This window comes from Halichoeres trimaculatus, unplaced genomic scaffold, assembly GCF_033239565.1.
Source record: "Halichoeres trimaculatus isolate MK-OKI-2021-1 unplaced genomic scaffold, fHalTri1.1 fHalTri1_scaffold_13, whole genome shotgun sequence".
Classification (NCBI taxonomy): Eukaryota; Metazoa; Chordata; class Actinopteri; order Labriformes; family Labridae; genus Halichoeres; species Halichoeres trimaculatus.
The window spans coordinates 26,078,554-26,101,898 of record NW_027437191.1 but is presented as its reverse complement, the minus strand read 5'-3'; the positions used below and the strand labels follow the sequence as shown (position 1 = coordinate 26,101,898).

General features: G+C 38.5%; 1 protein-coding gene and 1 long non-coding RNA gene across 2 annotated transcripts; one reads left to right on the top strand and one right to left on the bottom strand.

Moving 5' to 3' along the window:
• Window positions 1-1,243: 1,243 nt before the first annotated feature.
• On the bottom strand, window positions 1,244-17,368 carry LOC141801730 (uncharacterized). The gene is made up of 3 exons (XR_012599429.1): window positions 17,302-17,368; window positions 1,902-1,966; window positions 1,244-1,625 (listed from the first exon to the last, which is right to left on the bottom strand). It is a non-coding gene; the product is annotated as an uncharacterized LOC141801730 (long non-coding RNA).
• Window positions 2,622-5,783, top strand: LOC141802014 (hepatocyte nuclear factor 3-beta-like). Its single transcript, XM_074685401.1, has 2 exons — window positions 2,622-2,786; window positions 4,737-5,783. The coding sequence occupies exons 1-2, from the start codon at window positions 2,712-2,714 to the stop codon at window positions 5,781-5,783; spliced, it is 1,122 nt and encodes a 373-aa protein (XP_074541502.1). The 5' UTR covers window positions 2,622-2,711.
• Window positions 17,369-23,345: the final 5,977 nt, after the last annotated feature.

Below are 23,345 nucleotides of genomic sequence, written 5' to 3'. Positions count from 1 at the left end.
TTCAACTCCCAAACTTACAAACAGAAAACTCAATGGTGATATTTTTCAAGGAGTTCTCACTTTATTAAAGAAATATTCACTTCTGAAAACAAACCCACATTCATAAACAAACTCACCTGAAAAGGGAAAAAAAGACTTCCTGGTCATTAAGTGACAACAATTTACAAAAATTTAATCACGAAAATTATGATGCTCATATGTGAAACCTGAATTAATACAAAAATAAAACAAAATTAAAGAAAACTGACCAACAAATGAAAGACAACACTTTGAACCTCTATGCATCTCGAAAAAAATCTTAAGGCTTGACAGAAGAAGTGATCAAAAAACATCTGCAGGAACAAGTTTAATAAAGCTTTAAAACTAATAAATAAACAGCCACTTTGGAGAGGAATCACCAGCCTGGATAGATTTATTTTTCAGAAAAGTAATTACCTTCATGTAGACTCAGAAGTCTCCCAGGTGAGATCACACCTGTTGGAAGTGGGACTCTTTTAAGACTCCAAGAGAGGATCTGCTGCAGCTGCACAAGTTCAAACTTTCCAATTATATTTGCTCACCAGAGACTCAAACTGCAGCTTACAACAGACCCATGAAGTTAGAGAGAGGGACATTAATGTGGGTTTGGTTTTAGAGGTTCATATTTCCTTAATAAAGTAGGAAATCACTGGAAAATAAAACCAGTACCTGTGAGCTTTGTCTGTAAATTTGGGGATTAAAAACTACATTACCCATGAATCCCAGCAGCCATAAGGAACTGACTGGCCACAATACAAGTCTATTAATGTTAAAATCTGAATTTTGAAGCACCCAAAAAATAATTGTAGAAAATATAGAAGATGTTTTTTAAAATAAAAAATCACAAACACGGTTTGATTTTTTGCCAAGTGAAGGTGATGTTTACATTAGATAGTAAATGACAAGAAAAGTACCTGCATCTGACTACGTGTTTGTCTTTTCTGATTTCAAAAAATCAAATTATACTTTACAGTATGTTAAAATGAAATGAATTATGGTATGTCTTGTTTCTAATCACAATCAAGTCCTTATTTCTAGCTCATCATGTCTTTAAATATAATTTGATTCCTGACAGGGTGAGCAAAACTCAATGTTTTGTCCAATCAGAAGCAAGTATTCAGGAAACACTATAATGTACTAATGAAATATATGACCATAGACGAGACAAACACACTCAGAAAGATTTTAAGGTAAGGACTGAACCTCTTCTCTTTCAGACCTCTGGTAGGACCAAACAATAGTTAAAGATATCTTGTTAATTCATTCAGAACATGTACATAGCTAAAAAGCAACCTCGGATAAAACAACAAATTCTTTTGAAACAGTCAATAACCTGTTTAATTGGCAGATTTGACTTCGTGGCAGAAGTTTTTCCTCCTTTAGACAACATGAAAACAGTCCTCAGCCCGTTTTTTCCACTTTGACCGTCTTTGAGAGCAGCGCAGGCTAACAAAGAGTGAAAATATTTTGTTTGTTTGACGCCCTCACAGAGAGGACACACTGTGTGCAGAGAGCACGGTGGTCCTGCAGCATCTCTTGTTCCTCCACCTCAGCTCTGTGTACTGTCTGTCCTTCTGTCTTTTCAGACTCATCACCAGGTAAACATCCTGCGCAGAGCACACACAGTAAAAACTGCTGCAGGGGCAGGAGAGAAGGGGGAGGAGGAGGAGGAAGATCTCACACAGGAGTAAAACATGGAGAGAGGAGTCCTAAAACTATGTAGTAATATATCATCGGCATGCAGGAGGATAAGGAAGGCTGAACTGCAAAATAACCTAAGCGTGAAGGAAGACATGGCAGACTGACTCAAATAATGTGCAAAATCATGTGATTAAAACTTCCAAACAGCTTCAGATTAACCTTGTGTAAGAATCTTGTCTCACCCTGTAAGTGTGCAGCTTTCATAGTCCCTCCCCTCACCTCCTTCATAGGTCTGGGATCTGAAACACTTTTAAGCAAAACATAAACAGTAAGTTAGGAAAATATACTGTCAGCTTTCTAAAAACTTAAAGGTATTAACAATAACAACAGCATGGTATTGGTATTTTTAGATTTTCCTAAACATATTTAGAGGTTGTTCTCTATCCTTTACCACTATAGGGACACTACAGTACACTTAAAGTAGTTTCACTTAGAATATTTTTACAGGATGGTATCATCCCTCATAGTTTTTTTTATTCTTCTTATTTATTTATTTATTTATTATATTTTTTCAGCATAAATGTTTTTATAGTATAGCCCTGACAGTTTTGCCTCCAGATTTTATTTAGTCTTTTTTTTCTTAAGATATAGAAGTATCAGTAGGTCTGACTGTGGTTGTTTCTTTACAGTGTGGGATAAATTAGGAACTATGGTCCCTCCGGTTTTACAGTACACTGTTTTTAAAGCAGCCAACAGTATCTACTGTAACCTGTCACATGATAGATTTGTCAGGTGAAGTGTTCCTACTTTATGCTCGAGCTCATTTAATAGAATATTTAAACAGAGCTCGAGGAGGGATGAATGGAGACATCTGATTGGTTCCTGGCCCCTCCCAGTAGCAGCTCGTGCGCAGGTGTCACAGCCCGTCGCTCGGTCCCGGGCTCAGTCCCAGTTCTTTCAGCTTCAAGGAGACACCTGAGAGTTACCAGTGAGTCACCTGTTTGGAGCCCCTCCTGGCGCTGTTTGGATGACTTACCGGGGGAGCGTGCACGATGCTGAGTGCCGTTAAGATGGAGGGACACGAGCACGCGGATTGGAGCGGCGGAGGATACTACGGAGAGCCCGAGGTTCGTGCGCCCTATAACGGCTCCAGACTGAACTGAGCCCCGCTGATTACCGGACGGGATATCAGTCTTTACGGATTATTAATTTACTGATCAGAGATTATAAAAGAGAAGATAATGAACAGATATGACCAGATATTTTCATTAATTCAGATTATTATTATTATTTTTAAATCCACTTATAGCCTAGGCCTATTCCTTCTCTAAATCCACATTTTCATACTAGGAAGATTTGCATTTTCAGTGTTCGTTTGTTGTATATATAGCCTAATACTTGATAAGTAAAGTATCATTATAATCATTTTTTGCACTCAAAGTCTTCTTCGCTGTGCATTGATATTCATAGATATAGGCCTAATGAAGTTTTTAAATATGAACTATACAAGGAAAAATAAATAAATTAAAAAGAAGAATGTTTGATAAATCCCCAACCTTTTATTTTGCTTTGAAATGTTTTATTTTGGCCTCTTTCAAAGCGGAAACGATTAAAACTCAAATATCCGGAAACAAAGGACGGTGAATTAAATTATGCTTAATGATGTGTAATGATGTTAAAATGAGATCTCATTTTCACATCACAATTCAAAAGTTATCAAATTAAAGATCAGGCCTATTTGGTCTGTGTTTTCTCGTGTTTATTGACTCCTGTGATAAATTAACTTACAAACCGTGTTTATAAGCATAATAATCAGGCTAAATATTAGAGCAATGCTGACAGAAAGAGAAAAACATGATTCAGCTAACATTATTTTTATTGTTGTTACATTTATAATAACGGTATTTATTCTGGTAGTATCATTTGGGGGAAACGTTGCGTGGAAGAAAGTCAATTTTTCTTATAGTGTTTATGAGTCCAGTATTTATTCCCTCACATCATTTAACACAAGGCCCTCATGAAGAAAAGCAGAAACTCAACGATGCTGCACGTATAAGAAATTAAAGAAAATATTCTGTATGTTTTTGTTAATCTCGTTTTGTCGCGAAAATAGACTATATAAAAATAAACCACTGAATTTAAATGTGACCTGCTGGAGGAAGACATAACCTACTCTTCATCACTCTGATATAAAAAGGCCTCAACGTTTAATCTCTCATAGATATAAAAGAATGAGCCGGTGGGGAAGTATTGTAGGTGTCAGAAACTATTAAATTGTTTTAAAATAGGCCCATTTCATTTTAAAGAAAACCTGATGGTTGCTGTGTCCTCGGTTGGAGTTTCTTCTTTAAGGCTGGATTAAATCAGATTACACCCAATCAGTGCTCGATCCATAAAAAACAATACATTATTTTATTTAAGCAGATCTGTGAAATTAAGTGAGGCATGCGTTTTTTTTCATTGGTACCAAAAGTCTGAGGTACAGCTAAGGAAACAGGTTAAAAACAGGTTGAAATTTCAGAAGATAAAAAGGAAGCTAGCCAGTAATCGTTACGAATAAATTACAAGACTTAATTTCAGCATCAATGTTCAGTTTTTTATATATTAAAGACCGTATTAAAGCCTAAAAACGAAACTTAAATATTACATTTTACAACTCCTTTTTTTCATCACTTATAATTGTCAACTAGCCTATCTTTGAGCTGCTACTGAAAAAATCACCTATGAGGATTTTTATATTTTTTGAAGGATGATTTGGATAAAACCAATCGAACTCATCAATAATTCATCGATAAAAGAAGTTCGTTTTATGAAACTAAAATGTAAATCAGTAAAAAATTTGGGGGTGTTTAATTTAAAAAAAAAAAAAACAGCCAACAATGGTGCTTATGTTTTGTCTGTTTATGATAGACTTTGATGTTTTCGTAGATTTTGCAGCTTTATTAACATTTTAAATGTTTAGTTTAGATTTTCTCAGCTTTTTTTCTTTTAAATCTTCATCAAGAGTCTTTTTTGACGGATTAATATCAGTCTGTGTTCGTTGTATTTACTCTCACCTGTGCTCGCCTGCCTTTCAGTGTTACCCCTCTGTGAACAACCTGAGCTCAGGCCTGAACTCAATGAGCAGCTACATGAACGCGCCTGGCCTGACCAGCACGGGACACATGAACGCGCACTACATCAGCCCCTCCGGGGTCAACCATTCCTCGATACCGGTGTCTCAGAACCCAGGGGCTGGGGCTGGACCAGGGATGACCGGCCTGGTGAGTCCCCTCAGCCCGCCCCCGTACGGGAGTGTCCCGGTTCTGAACCAGGTTTACGGACCCAGAGAGTCCAAACCCCCGTATCGGAGGAGCTATACGCACGCCAAGCCCCCGTACTCTTACATCTCTCTGATCACTATGGCGATCCAGCAGTCCGGGACTAAGATGCTGACACTGAACGAGATCTACCAGTGGATCATGGATCTGTTCCCGTTTTACCGGCAGAACCAGCAGCGGTGGCAGAACTCCATCCGGCACTCTCTCTCCTTCAACGACTGCTTCATCAAGGTGCCCCGCTTACCGGACAAACCGGGGAAAGGCTCCTTCTGGGCCCTCCACCCCGACTCCGGGAACATGTTTGAGAACGGCTGCTACCTCCGGAGGCAGAAGCGCTTCAAGACGAAGAGCGGGACCGGAGGCCTGGAGGCTGCAGGCAAACCGGGATCAGAGGGCGGCTCTGTGACCTCCAGCAGCACCGGGTCAGAGTCCCCTCACTCCTCCTCCTCCTCTTCCTCCTCTCCGCCCTCCTCTGAGGTGAAACCAGCCAAACTGTGCCCCCCCAGCCCCGTGCGCGCGCCGTCCCCTCAGCACCTGTTCCCCCACCACCACCCTCTGCTCCTGCACGAGCCTGCACACCTGAAACCGGACCACTACCACCCCCACTCCCACCCCCACCACCAGTACTCCTTCAGCCACCCGTTCTCCATCAACAACCTCATGTCAGACCCGGTGGGTCAGTACGGGGGGTACGGCTGTCCGGTGTCCGGGGCTCTAGTGACGGCCAGGAACGGCCTGGATCCGGGTCACAGCGACGCCAGCTACTACCGAGGAGTGTACAGCAGATCCATCATGAACTCTTGAAGGGGAACACTTCACTTTTTACAGTGTGGAGTTTTAAATGTTCTTTAAACTAATCATCTGTTCTTCTGTGTTTGAAACATAAAAACCTTTTTACACAAACTCCCTTTATGTTTCATTTCTCCACAAAGCAAAAATGTTTTCATGCAACATAAGCTTAAAGTAATATTATAGAGATTAAAAGACCTGAATCTCTATAATATAAGATGATAATTTAAGCAGGTAGGACACGTGTCACCTGATAATTAATAGTATTTAGCACATATAAAATTTGATGCTAGAACATTTTTCTCCCCACTAGTGTAAAAAAAGCCTAATGAATAGATTATAGCTGTATCTCTCATGCAGCAGCTGTTCGTATAAGTCACTTACTGGATATTATGAGCATAGTAAAAGACTGGCATAGAGATAAACAAGCATTATTTTTGCAATAAACATGCTACACCCCAGCTCTCTCATCAATCCCACATTAGAAGAATACTGCTGAGAAAATCAGAGCATAACCCTGTTTGAGAGCACCAACAGTGACAGAGACAGAACTGGGAGTGAGACTTTTTACAGGGTGTCCATGAGTCATACACATATTCATTCTAACATGTGTTATATTGTAATTAATCATTTTTCAGCTTCAATTCTAATTTGAACAAGTGGCAACTTTTCGATTAGCTGGACCTCTTAAAGACTTAAAAAGATATGATCTTTGTCCAAAGGGATTGTTTAAAGCAGGGGTTCCCAAACTTAACAAAATCTTAACAAACCATGAGCAGAGACCTTTGCAGCATTTAAAAGTACATTAGCCTTTCCTTAGTCTGACCAAAAGCTGAGTTCAGCATTTCCAAAGCTCTACACCAGGGACCTGTTGGTGAGGTCACAGACACTCTGTCCATGTTTCACTAAGTCTATGGCATTTATGTACAACATGCAGCACTGTGCGTTCAGAGATCCTATACCTCACATTTGAATAGGTCTTGCAAAGTCAGTCCAGACTTGGAGGGTCAAAAGTCTGAAGTCAAGCAGTCACCCTCCTCAAAAATACCCAAGCAATGGGACCCAGACCTGGACTTTAATTTGTCCTGGGTGAGTGAGATCCGGACTCATGAGAGTCTTGAGATTTCCAGGGGCCCCTCTGAACATCTAAAAAGTCCAAGTTACCCGAGTGGAGGGTAGAAAAGAAGAAGGTGAGAGGTAAGTAAACAGTCTTTATCACAGTGACATTGAATGTAGGTACTCGACAACAGCAAGAGTCAGACACACTGCTGTCAGTGTCAGCTGAGGATGATAATGCAGTACGCTTAGAGATGAAGCGGAGAGGGGCATGTGATGCTTTTCATCACACAGATGTGAGCAGTCAGTGCATAAATGGTAAACTATGCTGAATGATAACTAATATTCTCATCAATTAGAGTGAAAGCGTTGCAATGTTTTACTTGTTACATAATCCTTCAGGAGGATTTACTCAAATTCACACTTTTTAAGTTGATGATTAACATTGATATTCCAAAAAATATTTATTTATTTTCTTGGAGGTGGGGAATTAACTGGGCAGGTCAGTCATATAAACATAGTTATACAACTAGTAACTTAAGCTGTTCACATTTGTAACATATTTCAAAACCAGGACACAGCAGCCTAAATTACATATTCATCTTTTTTCAAAATTGAACTAAAATACAAAACTTGTGGAAATGCATTTAGTTGTGTTATGTTACTGAAGATTGACACGAGAGGTGGATGATACTGGCAATTTTGGTATTGATCCGATACCAAGTAAATACAGGGCCAGTATTGCCGATACCGATACTGATACCGATACTGATACTGATACAAATACTGATACCAATACTGATACTTTTTAATATTTAAGGTTGATGTATCATCAAACTGCTGACCTTTAGGTGTTTTTGTGATTTTTTTCTTTTGACTATGTTGTTAAAACCTAGGACATAATTTGGTTAAAGTTTAAAGTTTGTTGGACTGTAAAAGACTATAGTGTCATGATAAACATTATGTTCAGAAACAGTGTCAAAACAAATGTGTGGAATTCTTTGCTTAAGCAAATAAAGAACAAAAAATTCTCACTTTACGGTCAAATTAAAACAAAATTGTTTTTAAGGTACAGAGTTGAAGAGTACAAAATTAAACTAGAGTATCGATCTTTTAACTCTGGTATAATTCGATATCAATACCAACGTTGGTATCGATATTATAGACATTTGAAACCCACCTCTAAATAACACTGTCTTATGCCTTAAATGTCAGAATGAGACATTAATGCACCAAGGGGAGAGCAGTCTAGCTCTGAGGGTGATTAAGTACAAGGATGTGGAGGGCCCCGATGACTAGGTTTGACTTGGGCCCCTAACAAGTGAATACACCCCTCAGACTGAAGCAAACTGACACGAGTCAAGACATCAGCACCTTAACCAACTGGAGCCTTCAGGGTTGAATGTTCCCATCAGTGTGAACATCATAAAGCTCCAGTAACAAACTACAGCCTGATTAAGGACATAAATACATGGTTTTCTGGTGAAAATTCAGTCTCAAAGCTGATCACTTCTTATAAAATAGAAGCAGAGAGCGCCTGTGAGGTGAGAGGAGGTTGTTCAGCCTCCCCTCCTCCTCCTCCTCCTCCTCCTCCTCCTCCTCCTCGCTCAGTCGCTCTGTTTGTTTTAGAAAGCAATCAGCCTGTTATGAATAATAATGACCTTTTTCTGTCCACCATAATGGGAGGGCTGCATGCAGAGAGACTCCAGGTCAGAGCTAAGCCAGCCAAGGTGTGTTTGGACAAGCAGCATTTACCACACATACACACACTTGCATACATATGAGGATGTCCTATCTTAAGCTGTGTGTGCACCATTATTCCTGCAGCGGTGTGCAAACCCTTCAGGAGGAACATGCTGGGTCTCTGGATACAGAGCTCGAGTATCAGCCTGAAATATGTGTTTATCTGCATCTCAGAGTGACCACATATCATCGTCACAATGCAGCACGGTAAACACGGTAAGACTACTCACATCAGCACCCTCTTATAAAAAGATTCCTTCCTTCTTTCCTTCACGATACATCACATTATCATTTTTTGAATTCATTCACAGGCTATAGCTTATGCTAAACATGTTGCTATTAGCATGCTAACAGGCTTACATGTTGTGGTGTATTCTCATTCTTACCTTGCTAACAGGATTACAGCTGAACACACACTGAAGGAATCTTAGCGTCCAAAATTTTTGCTAGAATTTGGGCCTCATGAGAGCTAAAAGAACAACTTTCTGGCACTGCAACTAAAGTCTTACGAGCTCCTTTGAGCAGTTTTTTACTCATGTTGAGTGGTATCCATCTGAAAAGGCTGATTATTCATTTTTCTTGTTTTATCTGGAACAAATTCCATCAAACATAATCTTGAAAAAAAAGAGAAAACATCTCCATCTCACGAACAAAAGGCAGTTACTTCTTGTTGGATTGTCTTGAAATGGATCAGTGCCCAAGAAAGAGACTGAAGGGAAAAACATGTTAGGCCCACAGGATCTTGCAAGAATCTTGAAAAATCTAGCCATCTTTTTAATGAGAAATCACAAATTATTTCTTGGGATGCAAAAAAAAAACAAAAAACAGATTTTTGGATTTTGGATTTTGCGCAAGTTTATCTAAATCAAGCACAAGTTTCCCAGTGTCTTTCAAAAGTGTCTTTCATGTAAGATCAAATATAGAATAAAATAAGATTATCAGCACCAGTGTAAGTTATTTCTGAATGCCACTTTATAGCCTCCTCATAGCTTCCCAACTGGGTCGAGCAAGATTGGATTGATTTACGGCACCTCGAAGTCTCTATGACAACACCACGCCGGCTGACGAAGTCTAGAAGTGGGAATAGAAATTTAGTTTTCTCCGCTTTCTCTGAGGCCACAAGCCGAAACGCGTTGGTCAAATAAAGTTGTTTCCAAAACTACAAGTGTTGCTGGAGCTTTTTTGACCTCTTCAAGACTCTTTCTCTCCAAGCACTTTGGAAGTTGGTGAAGTTGTGCCAGGACTTTTTGACGTTTTTCTCTGCTTGAAAATTATTTCCGTGATTAATTTCTTAGCGATGGTGGACACAGGAGCCTAACTGTCAGACAGAAAAAGGACAGAAGAGCTAAAGAAAGCTTAACAGGAGAGTGATACAGCTCGAGCTAAAGGCTAACACAGGAACTAAACTGTTTGTGCTAATGTTCATTCCAACCCACAGTCAGCAGTTATTCTGCAGTGGTCTGTTCAAACTTGAGAGTCTATCAATAAAATAAAGAGTGAGGTAACATTAGCACTGCTCAGTAGATGACTGGCTTGTTGACATGTTAGCCTATGGATACGTCGTAGCACTGGGCTACTATTAGCGCTGCATAAAGCTGGCTACTGATCTACTGTTCAACTTTAAATTTGCTTGCTGTCATGCTTCAAACAACAGTGCTACATAACTGTACTGATTAATACCTTAACTTGTCACGTTGTAGCCGGTAAAAGTTGTCTCAAGCATAGAAAATCAGCCCCAAAACAAACACGTTTGGTTAAAAGTCACATTTTCACAACAGTGTGTGTGAGACTCCAGGCCAGAAGGTGGCAAGCCAGCCACGTGAAAACAGATCCCCCTCATAGCGTCTTTAAATCTCAAAAATTTCCTTTGGATCTTACCAGAAAACAAAACAAACTGAACAAGATCCTTTAGGAGTTCTTCTTGATTTAAAAGTGTCTCTGGATCTTACAGAATATCCACAGGATCTTGACAAAGATTCCGGCTGTACAATAACTGACCAGCTTCACACAGATGTTTTTTCTAATCATTCAAAAGTTTTTTTTGTGCCATCACAAAAAATACTTGATCTTGCTTGACTAGATCAGCAACTTTCAAAAGTTTCTGAACATCTTGCAAAGTTTTCCAGGCAAAAAAATCACCAGGATCCTGCTGGAGTTTTTCTGTGTTTTGCAAAAGTATCTCACCAACTTTTCCCTGAATCCTGCAATAGTTGCTCAGATTTTGCAAGAATTTTTCAAGATCATGCCAAAGTCTCCCAGGGTCTACAAAAATCAACCTGGTTTTTGCATGGATTTATCTTCCACAAATCGAGCAGTTTGCAGAATTTCCTTGTGTGATCACAGAAAGTTTCTCTCGATTATGAAAAAGTACATCTTGCTATTGCAAAATCTTGTCTTCCTGAGCTTGCAAAAGTTTCTCTTTATCTTAAAGTTTCCAGGCTCTACAAAAAAATACAAGGATCATTTAAGAGTTTCTCAAGATCATGCTTAAGTTTTCCAGGCTTTAGAAAGGTTGTCCTGGTTTTTGAAAGAGGTTAGCTGTGCAAAAGTTTCTCTGGATCTGACAAAATTTGACCAGGATCTTAAGAACGTTTCTCTTGATTGTGCAAGATTTCACTGCAAGATCATGAAGACTATCTCAAGGTCATAGAAATGTTTTCAAGTTCTACAAAAGATATTGCAAAACTTTTCTAGAGTATTAAGATATTTCATGGAGCTTTCAAAAGTTTCAGAAGATCATGAAAGTTTCTTTGGATCTTGCACAATCCCGTCATGATCTTCATTAAAGTTTCACAGAATGTTTCAAACATTTATTGGTTTTCTGTTCCCTCCAGGTTGATTTGGGGGCTCACTCTCAGATTAAACGGAGGATTGTTGGATTAAAAACTAACTCTCGGTACAGATTTACAACAAAAACTCGATCAGCAGAAAGAGAAAGACTCTCTTCACATTGCAGGAGCTTCAAGAAACACAAGAAACATACTCTTGGCTTCTTTTCAGCCCAGACGTGTTCCTGTGCAGAAATCCGTCTCTCCTCTGCGGCTGCTGTCAGGCCGTGTGTTCTCTGAGTAAACCTCCACAGACTGATGACTGTCTTCATATTTACACGCAGCTTTATCAGAGCGTGATTGGTTTCAGACGATTGAGGGAGAAAGGAACACTGCTGACAGGGAGAAAACTAGCAGACAGGTCTGACACAAAAGGACAGGAGCTGTTTGTAATTGGTTTACACATCAGAATCAAGATTTCAGTCCATCACTTGACTTCAATATTAAAATCTGATCTAAATCTTCATCTCTGATCTGAGTGAAGACAGATTTTTGCACCTTAAAGCAGGACAGCGGTGTGCTGTCTCTGTGCTGCAGATACTTAAAGAGACATCTTATATAAACAGCAGTTTCCATTCATGGAGATGTACAATGACGCTTTCTGAAGGTGAAAAGAGCTTAAGCGTCACTCTGGATGCCTTTCAGACCTCCAGCGCGGCCACCCAGAGAGCTCTGAGTCTGGGTTTGTTTTTTGGGAGGGGATAAAAATTTGGAGGGGCAACGGTCAACTACATCTAAACGTCAGTTATTGGCCTGAGTGTTGACTTCATTCTGAGGGTGGAAACGCTGGATGAGGGCTGAATATCAGGATGAATTTACGGCTGATCTAAAGCTCCACGTGGAGAGTCAAACTCAGCCAACGGCCTTGAAGCGAAGCAGCCAAATAAAACAAACCCAAGCGGTCACCTGATGGTACAGTTTGACAGAGAAAAGGATCTAAAGGACATGAAACCAGTTATCTGTAGTGGGGACTATTAGCTGGCAGACTGGCCCCTAAAACAAAAAGAGGCCTGAGACGGCGCCTTGATTCATGGGAACGCCTCGCCTCTGCTTTTGTGGTCGCTCCTCCACTGAGCAAATACTCCAAACTGTTCATTCCCCGCCGTCCCTTTCTCTCCGCCGCACATTGTTTGAGCCCTCGCATTTCTTTCAGGCCGGGGGGAAGATTGCTCTCAGAGCCACTGAGCAAACAGAGCCCAAAGAAGCCTGCCATCTTTGCTCTGTTCCCAGGAGAACTCGCCTTTTTTATTTTTTTATTTGAGCTCCAAGCTGTCGAGCTGAGCCCAGGGTTTGATGTCAGAAAGCTGAATTAATTGCTTTAAGCCAACAGGGCGGGCCACCCATCACCAAACGCTGCCTCAAATGTTTTACTGGAGATTATTAAAGCTTTCCAGATACACAAGGTGTACAAATATCAGGCAGGGGAGAGACACTCCGACTGTTTCCAGCCTTCATTTATGGCTTTGATTCATTTCAGGGAGATATCTGAAGCTCGCTTTAGGTCGATCACTTTTCAGGGATTATGTCCAAAGATTGTTTGAGTGTTCATCCTTGTCTTCCAGAGTCAGGTGTACAACAAATCGGCACAGTGTCCAAAACACTTGAGCTAGTTCACTGTAAATCTGACATCTCATGTAGAAGCATCTGGTAATATCTGAACGTGGGTATTTTCTACAAGTTCTGTGATTTATCTTGTTATCTAAATTTGGTATTGCTAAGTTGCATCAATCTATTTGGTGTCATTATGGGGAATAGTGATTACTATTGTATATTATTGTTGTATCATCACTATCATTACCTCCACCAAGGAGGTTTATGTGTTTGGGGGAGTTTGTCTGTTTGTCTGTGAACAACAAAACTCAAAAAGTGACAAAAGAATCTTGATGAAATTTTCAGAAAATGTTCAAAATGGGATAAGAAAGAAGTGGATACATTTTGGGGGTGATCCGGATCGCTGTCTGGATCAAGGATTTTTTAAAAGGGTTCTTTATCATTGTGAGATAGGGCCGTTTTCACCATATGTGTGTATAACGCCACAATAAATAGTCAGATTGCTTTGCAAAACAATACAAGACAAGGTCACCATAATTTCTGACAAATGTAAAAGTATGATCCAGATCCTGCCAATATTCTGGATACTAAGATCTGGAATATGAAATATGTACTGGATCATCATTATTTTCAACACTGTCAGGTAACAAATTATCGTACAAACCTGCAACGAACACCAAATTGTAGCAGACAGTCTGCTGAAAGGGAGTATAACATTAAAGTAGGACTTAAGTGTTGGTGACAATCACAATATGTTGGCGGAGGTCTGTGCTCTCTGAGTGCTTTTCTAGTTTTTATTTGTGGTATTGCTATTATTTGCTTACAGGATATGAAGTAGTCAGTTCTTCAGAAGGATCTTAGTTGTTTCGTGTTATGTGTGCATAGGTGGACATTACTGCAGTTGCACAAGCGCCCGGTGTGCCTTGAGCAGGACATAAATGCTGAGCTGATAACCCTGTTGCCTTTTGGCCGCAGAAAATAAAGACAAGCTAAAGACCAAGCTAAAGTCCATGAGACTGGAATCTACACACAAAACTGATGTCATGGTTTGGGTAGTTACTGAGATGCACCGCCACATTGGAAATACTGGAATGAAACATGATTGAAGTGAATGGTCTCATATGGTTTTGAGACACCTTGTCCCTGAACAAATGTCGAAAAACGCACAGAGCGCACTAAAACTCATTCAGTACTGACCAAATTATGTCAAAAGTACCGAGTACTGATTCATGTAAAATCAAAAGGTACCATATTTAGGTACCTAAATGCATCCTTGTGACTGTGAGGAAGTGGAAGAGTAGGCAATTTTACATGCTGGACATGAACACAGCATTCCAAGGTTATATACTGAAGAATGAATATGTTAAATTAAAAAAAGTATACTTTATTATAAAAAAAATTGATATTTTTTACCACATAAACACAAAAAAGTACCGTAAATTGGTACTGTCGAGTACCGGTACTGATTGCCAGGTACCGGGCATCTCTACAGTATCGTTCCAAATGAGAAGGGTACCCATCCCTACTTCTATGTCAGCATGAGTGCCATGTATTACCTCCACCAGAGTTCCCAAGAATCCTGGAGGTTAGCCACAATCTCCTCCATTCTTCAGACAATTATCCCCACCCGCTTTGCGATAATTTTTAGTACTTGATGGAAATGAGATGTTTTTCTTGACCCAACAGATAAGTCCAGCTTAACAAGTGGCAATAATTTGCCATTTTGTGCAACAATAGTCTTATGTTCCTGCAAGCTCAATTGTTTTAACCGTGCGTCCAACATGGCTGACTTCTAAGTTGATGACACCCCGTGAAAACACTCTATGGCCAAGTGTCCATCTCCTGCAGCCGGTAACACAAAAATATCTCTACCTGTAATTTCCATGGTGAGTCAAGCACCCAAAACACTGAGTACTACACTTCCCATGATGCAACACAAAGAGAAGGTGGTTTGAGGCCCTAACTAAGAGTAATTAAAGGCATTTAGATTTTCCGACTCCCCTGAGTACATGGGAAATGATGGCTCCAGCTCTGGTCAACAAACACTGTTGAAGAGGTCTTCTTCACTGAGGACAGAGTGGAGCCTCTGTGTGACTTACTGTTTACACTGAAACTGAGACTCACCGCAGACTAAGGAATGGCCAGGGGATGAACAAGCCAAAAAAATCACAACTGAACTCCAACAGAATCTGTATCAGGGCTAAGATGTACAAAAGTCACGTTGAAGACACGGTTTTTAACAGTTCAGCGGGGTCAAAAGGTCTGATGCTAGATAAACTAATAATCTATCAATATTCATATTCAAACAGAAGCAGAAAAAAAACAGGGCCTGATGGGTATTTTCCATCCTCATTGCACTGGTACATCAGGAAAGACTGTAGTCTGACTCCATGGAGGTGTAAAACTCCTGCAGGTGGATCATTATGCAATAAGCAGAGAGGATTCAGGATGTCACTGAGCATCTTCTCAGATATAACCTCCAAAATCTTCAAATCTTCAAAGGATCACAGACAGAAAGATCCATCCAGCTGTTTCCTTCAATTAAAGGAGAGCAGCCGCTTTGTGCTCAGATCCCCGTAGAGGTTATAAATCCTGCAGGTGACGTGTCAGAAAGTCTCTGCTGAGATAATTGGAAGGAGAGTATTTGGAGGATGAGGAGGAGCAGAAGAAGAGCTGAAGAGGACTGAAAAGCTGGCATGGTTGGCAAGATGCATTGGTCAGCTAACTCATGATGACTGCGCAAGAATGGCGAGGTTTGAAAAGACATTTAAAGGTTAAAAAGAAGGTAACTGAGAAGCTGATATTGATCTCTAAAAAGTTTACTGGGATCCTGTGAAATATTTTACAAACTGATTAAAGTTTATCAAGACCTCACCAGAGTCATAAGTCTTTCCAGATTTCTGAAAAGTTTCTAAGGATCATGTAGGTATTTCTCAGTCTTACAAAAGTTTCTCACTATCTTACGAACGTGTCCAGGATCATGCAAAGATTTATAGGGACATCAAAGAAATAGATCAACATCTTATGAAGGATCTTTGAAAATGATTCTCTCGATCAAAAAATGTCTTTTCCAAGATCTTTCAGAGGTTTCCTGATCCTCATTAAAAAATTCTTTAGATCCTGCAAAAATGTCCCGTGATCTCACAAACCTTTTTGAGGATCTCAAAAATGTTCAAAGATCTTCAGTCAAAGTCTCTCAGGTTCCTGTAAATGAATCAGGATGTAGCTAAAGTGTTCCCCACAAAAAAAGTTGTATGATATCTTTCAAGTGTTTCCCTGGATCTAAGAATCATACTGAAGCTGGACCCCTCAAGACCTAGCAAAAGGTTTTGGTTTCTCAGGACCTCGTAAATTTTACAAAAGTTTCCCACAACCCAAATCTTGTTAATACTATCTCTAGACCAAGGGTCCTCAACCTGTGGCTCTGGAGCCTCATGCAGCTCTTTGACTCCTTTGCAGTGGCTCCTTGAGCTTTCAAAATCATTACTGAGATAAAGAATTTTTAATTTTCTTCCAGAGGGTATTGATTATTAAAGACATTGACATTAATTAAGATCACACATTAACATTTTGTTGATTGAAGTATGCATCACATCTTACAATAAAGCATTCACATTTTTTCACAAGTTTTTTTAATTTTAACTTTTTGATAGGCCTATTTTAAATTTAGAAAAAAAAATCTTTTGAAATGTCACAAATTTTTGCAATTTTTTCAATTCATTTTTTTCAAAAAAGTGTAAAGTTTTACAATCTTTAATCTTTTGGGGACATGTAGCAGTTTTTTAAATTACGATGGGTTTTTTTTTTTCATTTTTTTTGAAAAATTATGCAATTTCTTGAAATTTCATGAGTCTGTAAAAGTTTCAGGAGATTATACTGAAAAAACTTTCGTTTCTTGTTTCGTTGTGGGCTCCGTCACGAATTGAAAGTTTATCTGACTCCTCTTTTTCATTGCTTACATCAAAACACGACACTTTTCAGGCTTCAATCAGAATTAAATCAAAGGGTGAAGTCTCCCTCTTCTGGTTATTTAAAAGACTGCATGAATAAAGCTCATTAGCTACATAGGCTAACGACAGGACAACAGTTTTTTCTGTCATAACTGAAAGTATCAATCTGATTTCCAGCAGGAGTTTTAAACGTGTTGGCATTAGAAAATAATCTTAAAGACTCGTTAAATGTGATCCTTCTTGCGTAAAGATAAGCTCCCTGCAGGGTTTAGTAAAGTCTGAGTTGTGGTTTCTTTTTTATGTTTGTTTACATGCAAATGGAAATAAAAAGGGGATTGTTTTTAAGGCATTATTTTCCCATGATGCACCGAAACCCCAGATTTCAGTGTGTTTATCTGTACTCACTCAGAACATCATTCCTGTATTCACCCTCTCATCACCAACAGACTAAATCATTAACTTCCGGTTTCCTGGAGCAGCAAGATTGACAGCAGACTTTCCCTTGAATGAGCAACATTAACAGACTAGTGGCGCCATCTACAGGCCACAGAACAACAACACAGTGTCCATGTTTTCTATTCTGATTCAGGCATGTGGATCTAAATCTGAGTGAACATTTATATTTTTTTATGCCCAGACTTTGTTTTACTGTAGTGTCAGAGAAATTTAAACTATTTTTTTTACTCTCCTTGTGGATTTATTTCATGTCGTTCTTGTTTTTGATACTCTTTTTCTGAAACTTTAGGTAAAAGAAGGTGGTGAAGAGCCAAGGAGCCAACCACAGAGACACCAATGAGGAAGCATGTAAACACAAACTCCAGAAATCACAGATGAGACACAAAACAGCCTGTTAACCTGAGGTGAATGACATCACTGCAGGAGGATGAAAAACCACCAGAGGGCAGCAAAAACACCAATAAAAATCTTGGACAATGGATGAACAAATGTCGAATGTCTTCAGAACACAAAGGATGTGATCTTTGATGACATATTGGATGAAAAAGTAAGACACAGAATGCAAACTGTGTGAATTATTAGGAATACTTTTGGTTTAGTATGTGTGTAATACCTCCTGATTCACCAGACCAGAGGAAGACCTTGCAGCAGATTATAACACTCTCCTACTGTTTGAAAACAGCTCATAGGAAAAGAGTTCTTTGAGGATGAACTGATCTCATCCTCTCTCTCTTCTCATTCTGCATTCAGCATTACAGGCTCCTGTCAGCCTCCTCAGGGGGATGTGGGAGAGAAATCCCTCTAAGTCTGAATCTATGAGATGTGATCGCAGGTGAGACGACTTGTTATGGCGACCAGCTGCTATCAGACTTCACAATCAGGTCTTGATGTTTCAAATCCTCAAGTGGTTTCTACCCAGAGAGAGGAAAGCCTCAGTAAAGCCTCTGTTCCATATGTGCTGATTACAGTCACAGAAGCAGGCCAGCTCCACCTGACTCACCTGGAGGAGGTCTACTGGAGTCCTAACAGGACAAACACAATGAAACAAAAACATGAATGCAGATCAAGTAAGAGAGTCCTGTCTTGGTCAGAATTTACCTTTTTCTGAAGCATTTTTATTCGTTGTTTTTTTTTTTTTTTTTTTTTTTAATCATTTCAGTTTGAACATATATATATATATATATATATATATATATATATATATATATATATATATATATATATATATATATATATATATATATATATATATATATATATATATATATATATATATATATATTTAAAATAAATTGGTTTTACAGTGTGAAGAATATTGATATCAGAGCATTTTAAAGCTGACACTGTGTTTTTGTGTGTCCGTATTTTATTGCTTCAGATTTTAGTTCCAGGCTGCCTGCTTTGATTACTAATTGCTCTATTTGTTTGTTTTTTTAAAATGACTGGTAATTATTTTATTGTGTCCCATCCCTCAATCTGACCCAGCTCATTAGACCAAAGGGAAGCAACAATAAACCAAATTTAGGTGATAGATTTAGTGAATTTATAAAATAAAATAAGTGAAACTGAGTGATTTTAACAAAGATCAAAGTGGAGCTGAATGGAACCAATAACTACCCTTGTTTCTGCTCATGTAACACACTCTTAGAATGTTAGAGTTTTTTAAATTTTGGTCACATTTGATTCAGTCTCTGAATTTTCATCATTATCATAGCTGCCTTGAATCTCTATCAATCAATCATTCTATCTATCTATCTATCTATCTATCTATCTATCTATCTATCTATCTATCTATCTATCTATCTATCTATCTATCTATCTATCTATCTATCTATCTATCTATCTATCTAAAGTTGCCATTTGCGTTTAGTATCAGAGCTGCAGTGCATAGGTCTGCCAGCAGAGGTCAATGTGAACCCAGTGATGATCAGGCTCTGACAGTTTGACTCATTAAAACCTGCTCTATGGAGCATCACAGGGCTCTGAGACAAGAGAAAACACCAGGTAATTAGTTCATAAACGACTGAAAAGAGTTTAGAGGCTTTAATTATTCTCCCTTAGTTACAGATTTCACATTTTTAACTTACATAATGTTGTACTGACATTGAAATGTTCCTGTTTAATTATATTATTTATGATGTTTTATTTTCATTTGTATAATTTTTGTATGAGGTTCTTATCTTTTTTTAAATAACATTTTCATCTTTTTCTCTTGAAAGGGGCTGTCTGGAGGAAGTTTCATTTTGATTGTCATGATGATGTGTCTCTAAAGGCAAGTGTTTGGTTTGGTAATGGATAAAGATCAGATCTTTTCAACTTCACTTTTCTTTGTTCAAGACAACTTTTTTACTAAGTACAACATGACAAAGTAAGGTATTTATCTACAGTTGTGTGGCACTGTTGTTTGAAATGTGACAACAAGCAAAATCCCTTTTCTCACTACTAAACTTTGTCAACCAGCTTGGTGTTGTCAAAGAGACTTTAACATGCCGTAAATCAATCTTGTCAAGAAGTAACCCTAACCCTAACCCTACTGAAATCTTTTCCAATATTTTCCAACTTTGATTATTTTTTTCCAAAATAAATTTTGTTCAATCTCCTTTTATCACTTATTTTATAAACTGTGTTATTTGAGTTTCACAACTTTTTTGTGGAAATTTTAACACTTTGTAATATATATATATATATATATATATATATATATATATATATATATATATATATATATATATATATATATATATATATATATATATATGTTCAGAGGTGTTATAGTTGGTCAGTCTTTTATTAGTGTTTTGGGTTTTACAAAATTTTGAAATGCATCTTTTTTAAGTTTTATTATAAAACCAAAAAGAAAAAGAGAGTGCTGGAGATTGGGGCTGGTTGGTTTTGTGTGTGTGTGTGTGTGTGTGTGTGTGTGTGTGTGTGTGTGTGTGTGTGTGTGTGTGTGTGTGTGTGTGTGTGTGTGTGTGTGTGTGTGTGGTCATGAATATAGAGAACAGTCCATTGAAGGCAGCAGTCTGAATACCATGACAACTCCCAGCAGCCTCACATGTATTCTCAGCAGTGTGTGTGTGTGTGTGTGTGTGTGTGTGTGTGTGTGTGTGTGTGTGTGTGTGTGTGTGTGTGTGTGTGTGTGTGTGTGTGTGTGTGTGTGGCCATTATAAAGTGTTCAGGGGGAATAAATGGGATAAATGTGGAGGCTGTGCGGTCTTTGTGGCCACCGGCTCGTCGTGTGTTTGTTTGCAGAGTTCGACCACCCAGCAGGACTCAACACACACACACACAAATGCACAGAAACACACGCACACACAGGGCTTAACTCATTGTCACACATGTCACATACACAAAGTGGAACCAAAGCTTAAGCAAACACCAAAAACTTCTTCAGAAAAAGCCTCATAAAACAGAAATAACTGAAGGAAGTTGGATTTTTGACACACAATTTCTGTTTTTTACTGAAATAATTTTCAACCAAGCTCTGCTTTTTCTTTAAATGTGAGAAAACTCTGGTGCTGTGGAGCCATTTTTCCAGTCATTTAGAAAGCAGTTTGTATTTTCTGGGTTGGAGACACAAAATGAGGGAGAGGAAGGTGGAGGAAAAGTCTCTGACAGCAGCAGACTTCTGAGAAACTCAGAAACGAAATATCTGACAGAAATGGAACTCACAGCTGACTCCAGCTGATCTGATTGGCACAAACCACCTTTAAAATCCAAGAAACGAGAGCACAGCACAAAACAGTCTCACCGGCTTTGTATACTGCTATTTGCAGAATTAATTCATGAAACCCTTTCTTTCAGCTTTCTCACCTCTTTCAGTCTGTGATTGAGTCGATGTCAAAGAAATGTCTCAAAATCAGCTGGGATGCTGAAAAGAGACTTTAACCCAGAGCCAAAGCTTTCATATTGGTATGTTCTTATTTTTAGTTAAACATTTTAACTCCTTTTTTAGTTTTGACTCAAGGCTCTGATACTGGAGTGGATCAGACTCCAGTGTCTCAGGTTTCAACAACATTTCCTGAGATTTAATGGAAAGCAGCTCTGCTGAAGTGTTACTGAAGCACAGGATGCTTTGACTGTGGCCTTCAGCTGCTCTGTGTTTATAATATTCTTCAGATTTTCTCCAAATGGTTAAGTTCAGGTAAGCCCAAGAGTACTATTATGATTAATGAACCATTCTGTAAAAACGTTGGCGCTGTGGGCAGGTGCCAACTACTTACTTTTTAAGCACACACCTGTGGAGTGACTGCACTTTAACCTTTAACTGAGGTTACCTGTGCTGAACCAAATGGTCAGCACAATTTATTTTAAGTTTTTGCTTTTTGTATTTGTTTAGCTGCAGACTAGAATAATACAAATTCATCAGAGAAAAATACTTCAAAAATGTTAGTTTGCATGTTATGAAGCTTGGAAATAATCAGTCTATATTTTTTAATAAAACTGATGCAAAAAGTTGAACTTTTTTCAAAATTTACTGTTTTAGATGCATCTGCCTCTTTTTCTCTATGAGTAAACTGTAAGTAAAGGAGGTTTTTAGACTATTACAAATATGTAATTTTTCATTCTGATTTTTAACTCAGAAACCACAGAAAGATAAAATGAGCCCTAACAAGGCAAATAGGTGGGGCAATTTTGGACAATGTTTTCTAACATCTTTAAAAATATACCATTTCACAAACTCTATCATCCCTGAGGGGAAACTGCTCACACACACTAACATGTTCTGCTGGATGGATGCAGAGAGAGGAAGCTGGCTTACACAGGAAAATCCTGAAGAGATCAGAGAAACTCATCCAGAGGGACTTGTTTAGGCCCCTTTAAGGTGTTTAAAGTCCTGCTGTAGACTGAGCTGTGCCTTCCAGTAAAAAATCTACATCTTCTTTTCTCACAGAGATCTTTGAAAAGGATCAGGACCTCATAGGAGTGGTGCAGTAAATCACACTGACATTTTCATAAATACAGATAAATTTAAACTTTAAGTAACCAAATTTAAAATAAACAAATTAATAAATAAATAACCTTTAAATTTCAAAGTATAGCTGAGCATCTTGAAACACTACCTCCAACTGAATTTAGGGTTTACATGCTGAACATGATTTTTCTAACTAACTCTAATGATGTGAACAGTGTGTGTGTGTGTGTGTGTGTGTGTGTGTGTGTGTGTGTGTGTGTGTGTGTGTGTGTGTGTGTGTGTGTGTGTGTGTGTGTGTGTGTGTGTGTGTGTGTGTGTGAAAGAGAGAGAGAGAGGGAGAAATTGTGTGTGAGTCGATCAGCAACTAAAGTGTGTAAACACTTTAACTGGTGTTAATCCTCACAACAAACACTGAGACACACTCACACACTCCTCCGTGTTTGCTGAGAAATCATCTTAAATACACTGATTTCTACAAGAGCGGCTCTACAAAGAGTTTTGAATATTTTATTTATTACTTTATCTTAAATTTCTCAAGTAAAAAATATATTTTTAATTAATGGAAATCGCTGGTAGTTGGTCGTTTTAATGTGAACTCAGGGATTACGGTTTCACTGACAAAGCTGTTGAGGCTGCTTCTTATTTTGAATGCGTTTGGTGCAGAAACAATGTGTTTTCTACTCAATATATCCTCCCTTAAGACTGCAGAATAATTAATAAAGACAATGAAACATTTATGGTTTGATTTCTAGATTAAAGGAAAAACAATAGTTAAAATAATCAAAGGAAGACGGGTGTAGGACAGGGGGCTCCTGACCATTTTATGAAGATTTAAATGCGCAAAATGTTTAATTAACTTGACTTTATGTTGATAAAAGGCTTTATTCAATTAAATATTTTTCTAGAATTGAATATTCACTTAGATTCTATTAAAATATTTAAATTAAATCGAGATACTGTTTTCTTTTTGCGCCCTTATAGAGCAAACGTTATCGTCTTAACCAATCATAATCCATGCGACTCTCCTCTGATTTAGCAGATCTGTACATTTTCAGCTCTCTCTGTGGTTTTGGAAACA

Excerpts from the sequence above, each read along its gene's own strand:
- LOC141802014 (XM_074685401.1), top strand. The coding sequence starts at position 2,712 with ATGCTGAGTGCCGTTAAGATGGAGGGACACGAGCACGCGGATTGGAGC. Across the intron at positions 2,787-4,736 it reads GATACTACGGAGAGCCCGAG|TGTTACCCCTCTGTGAACAA; the intron begins GTTCGTGCGCCC and ends CCTGCCTTTCAG.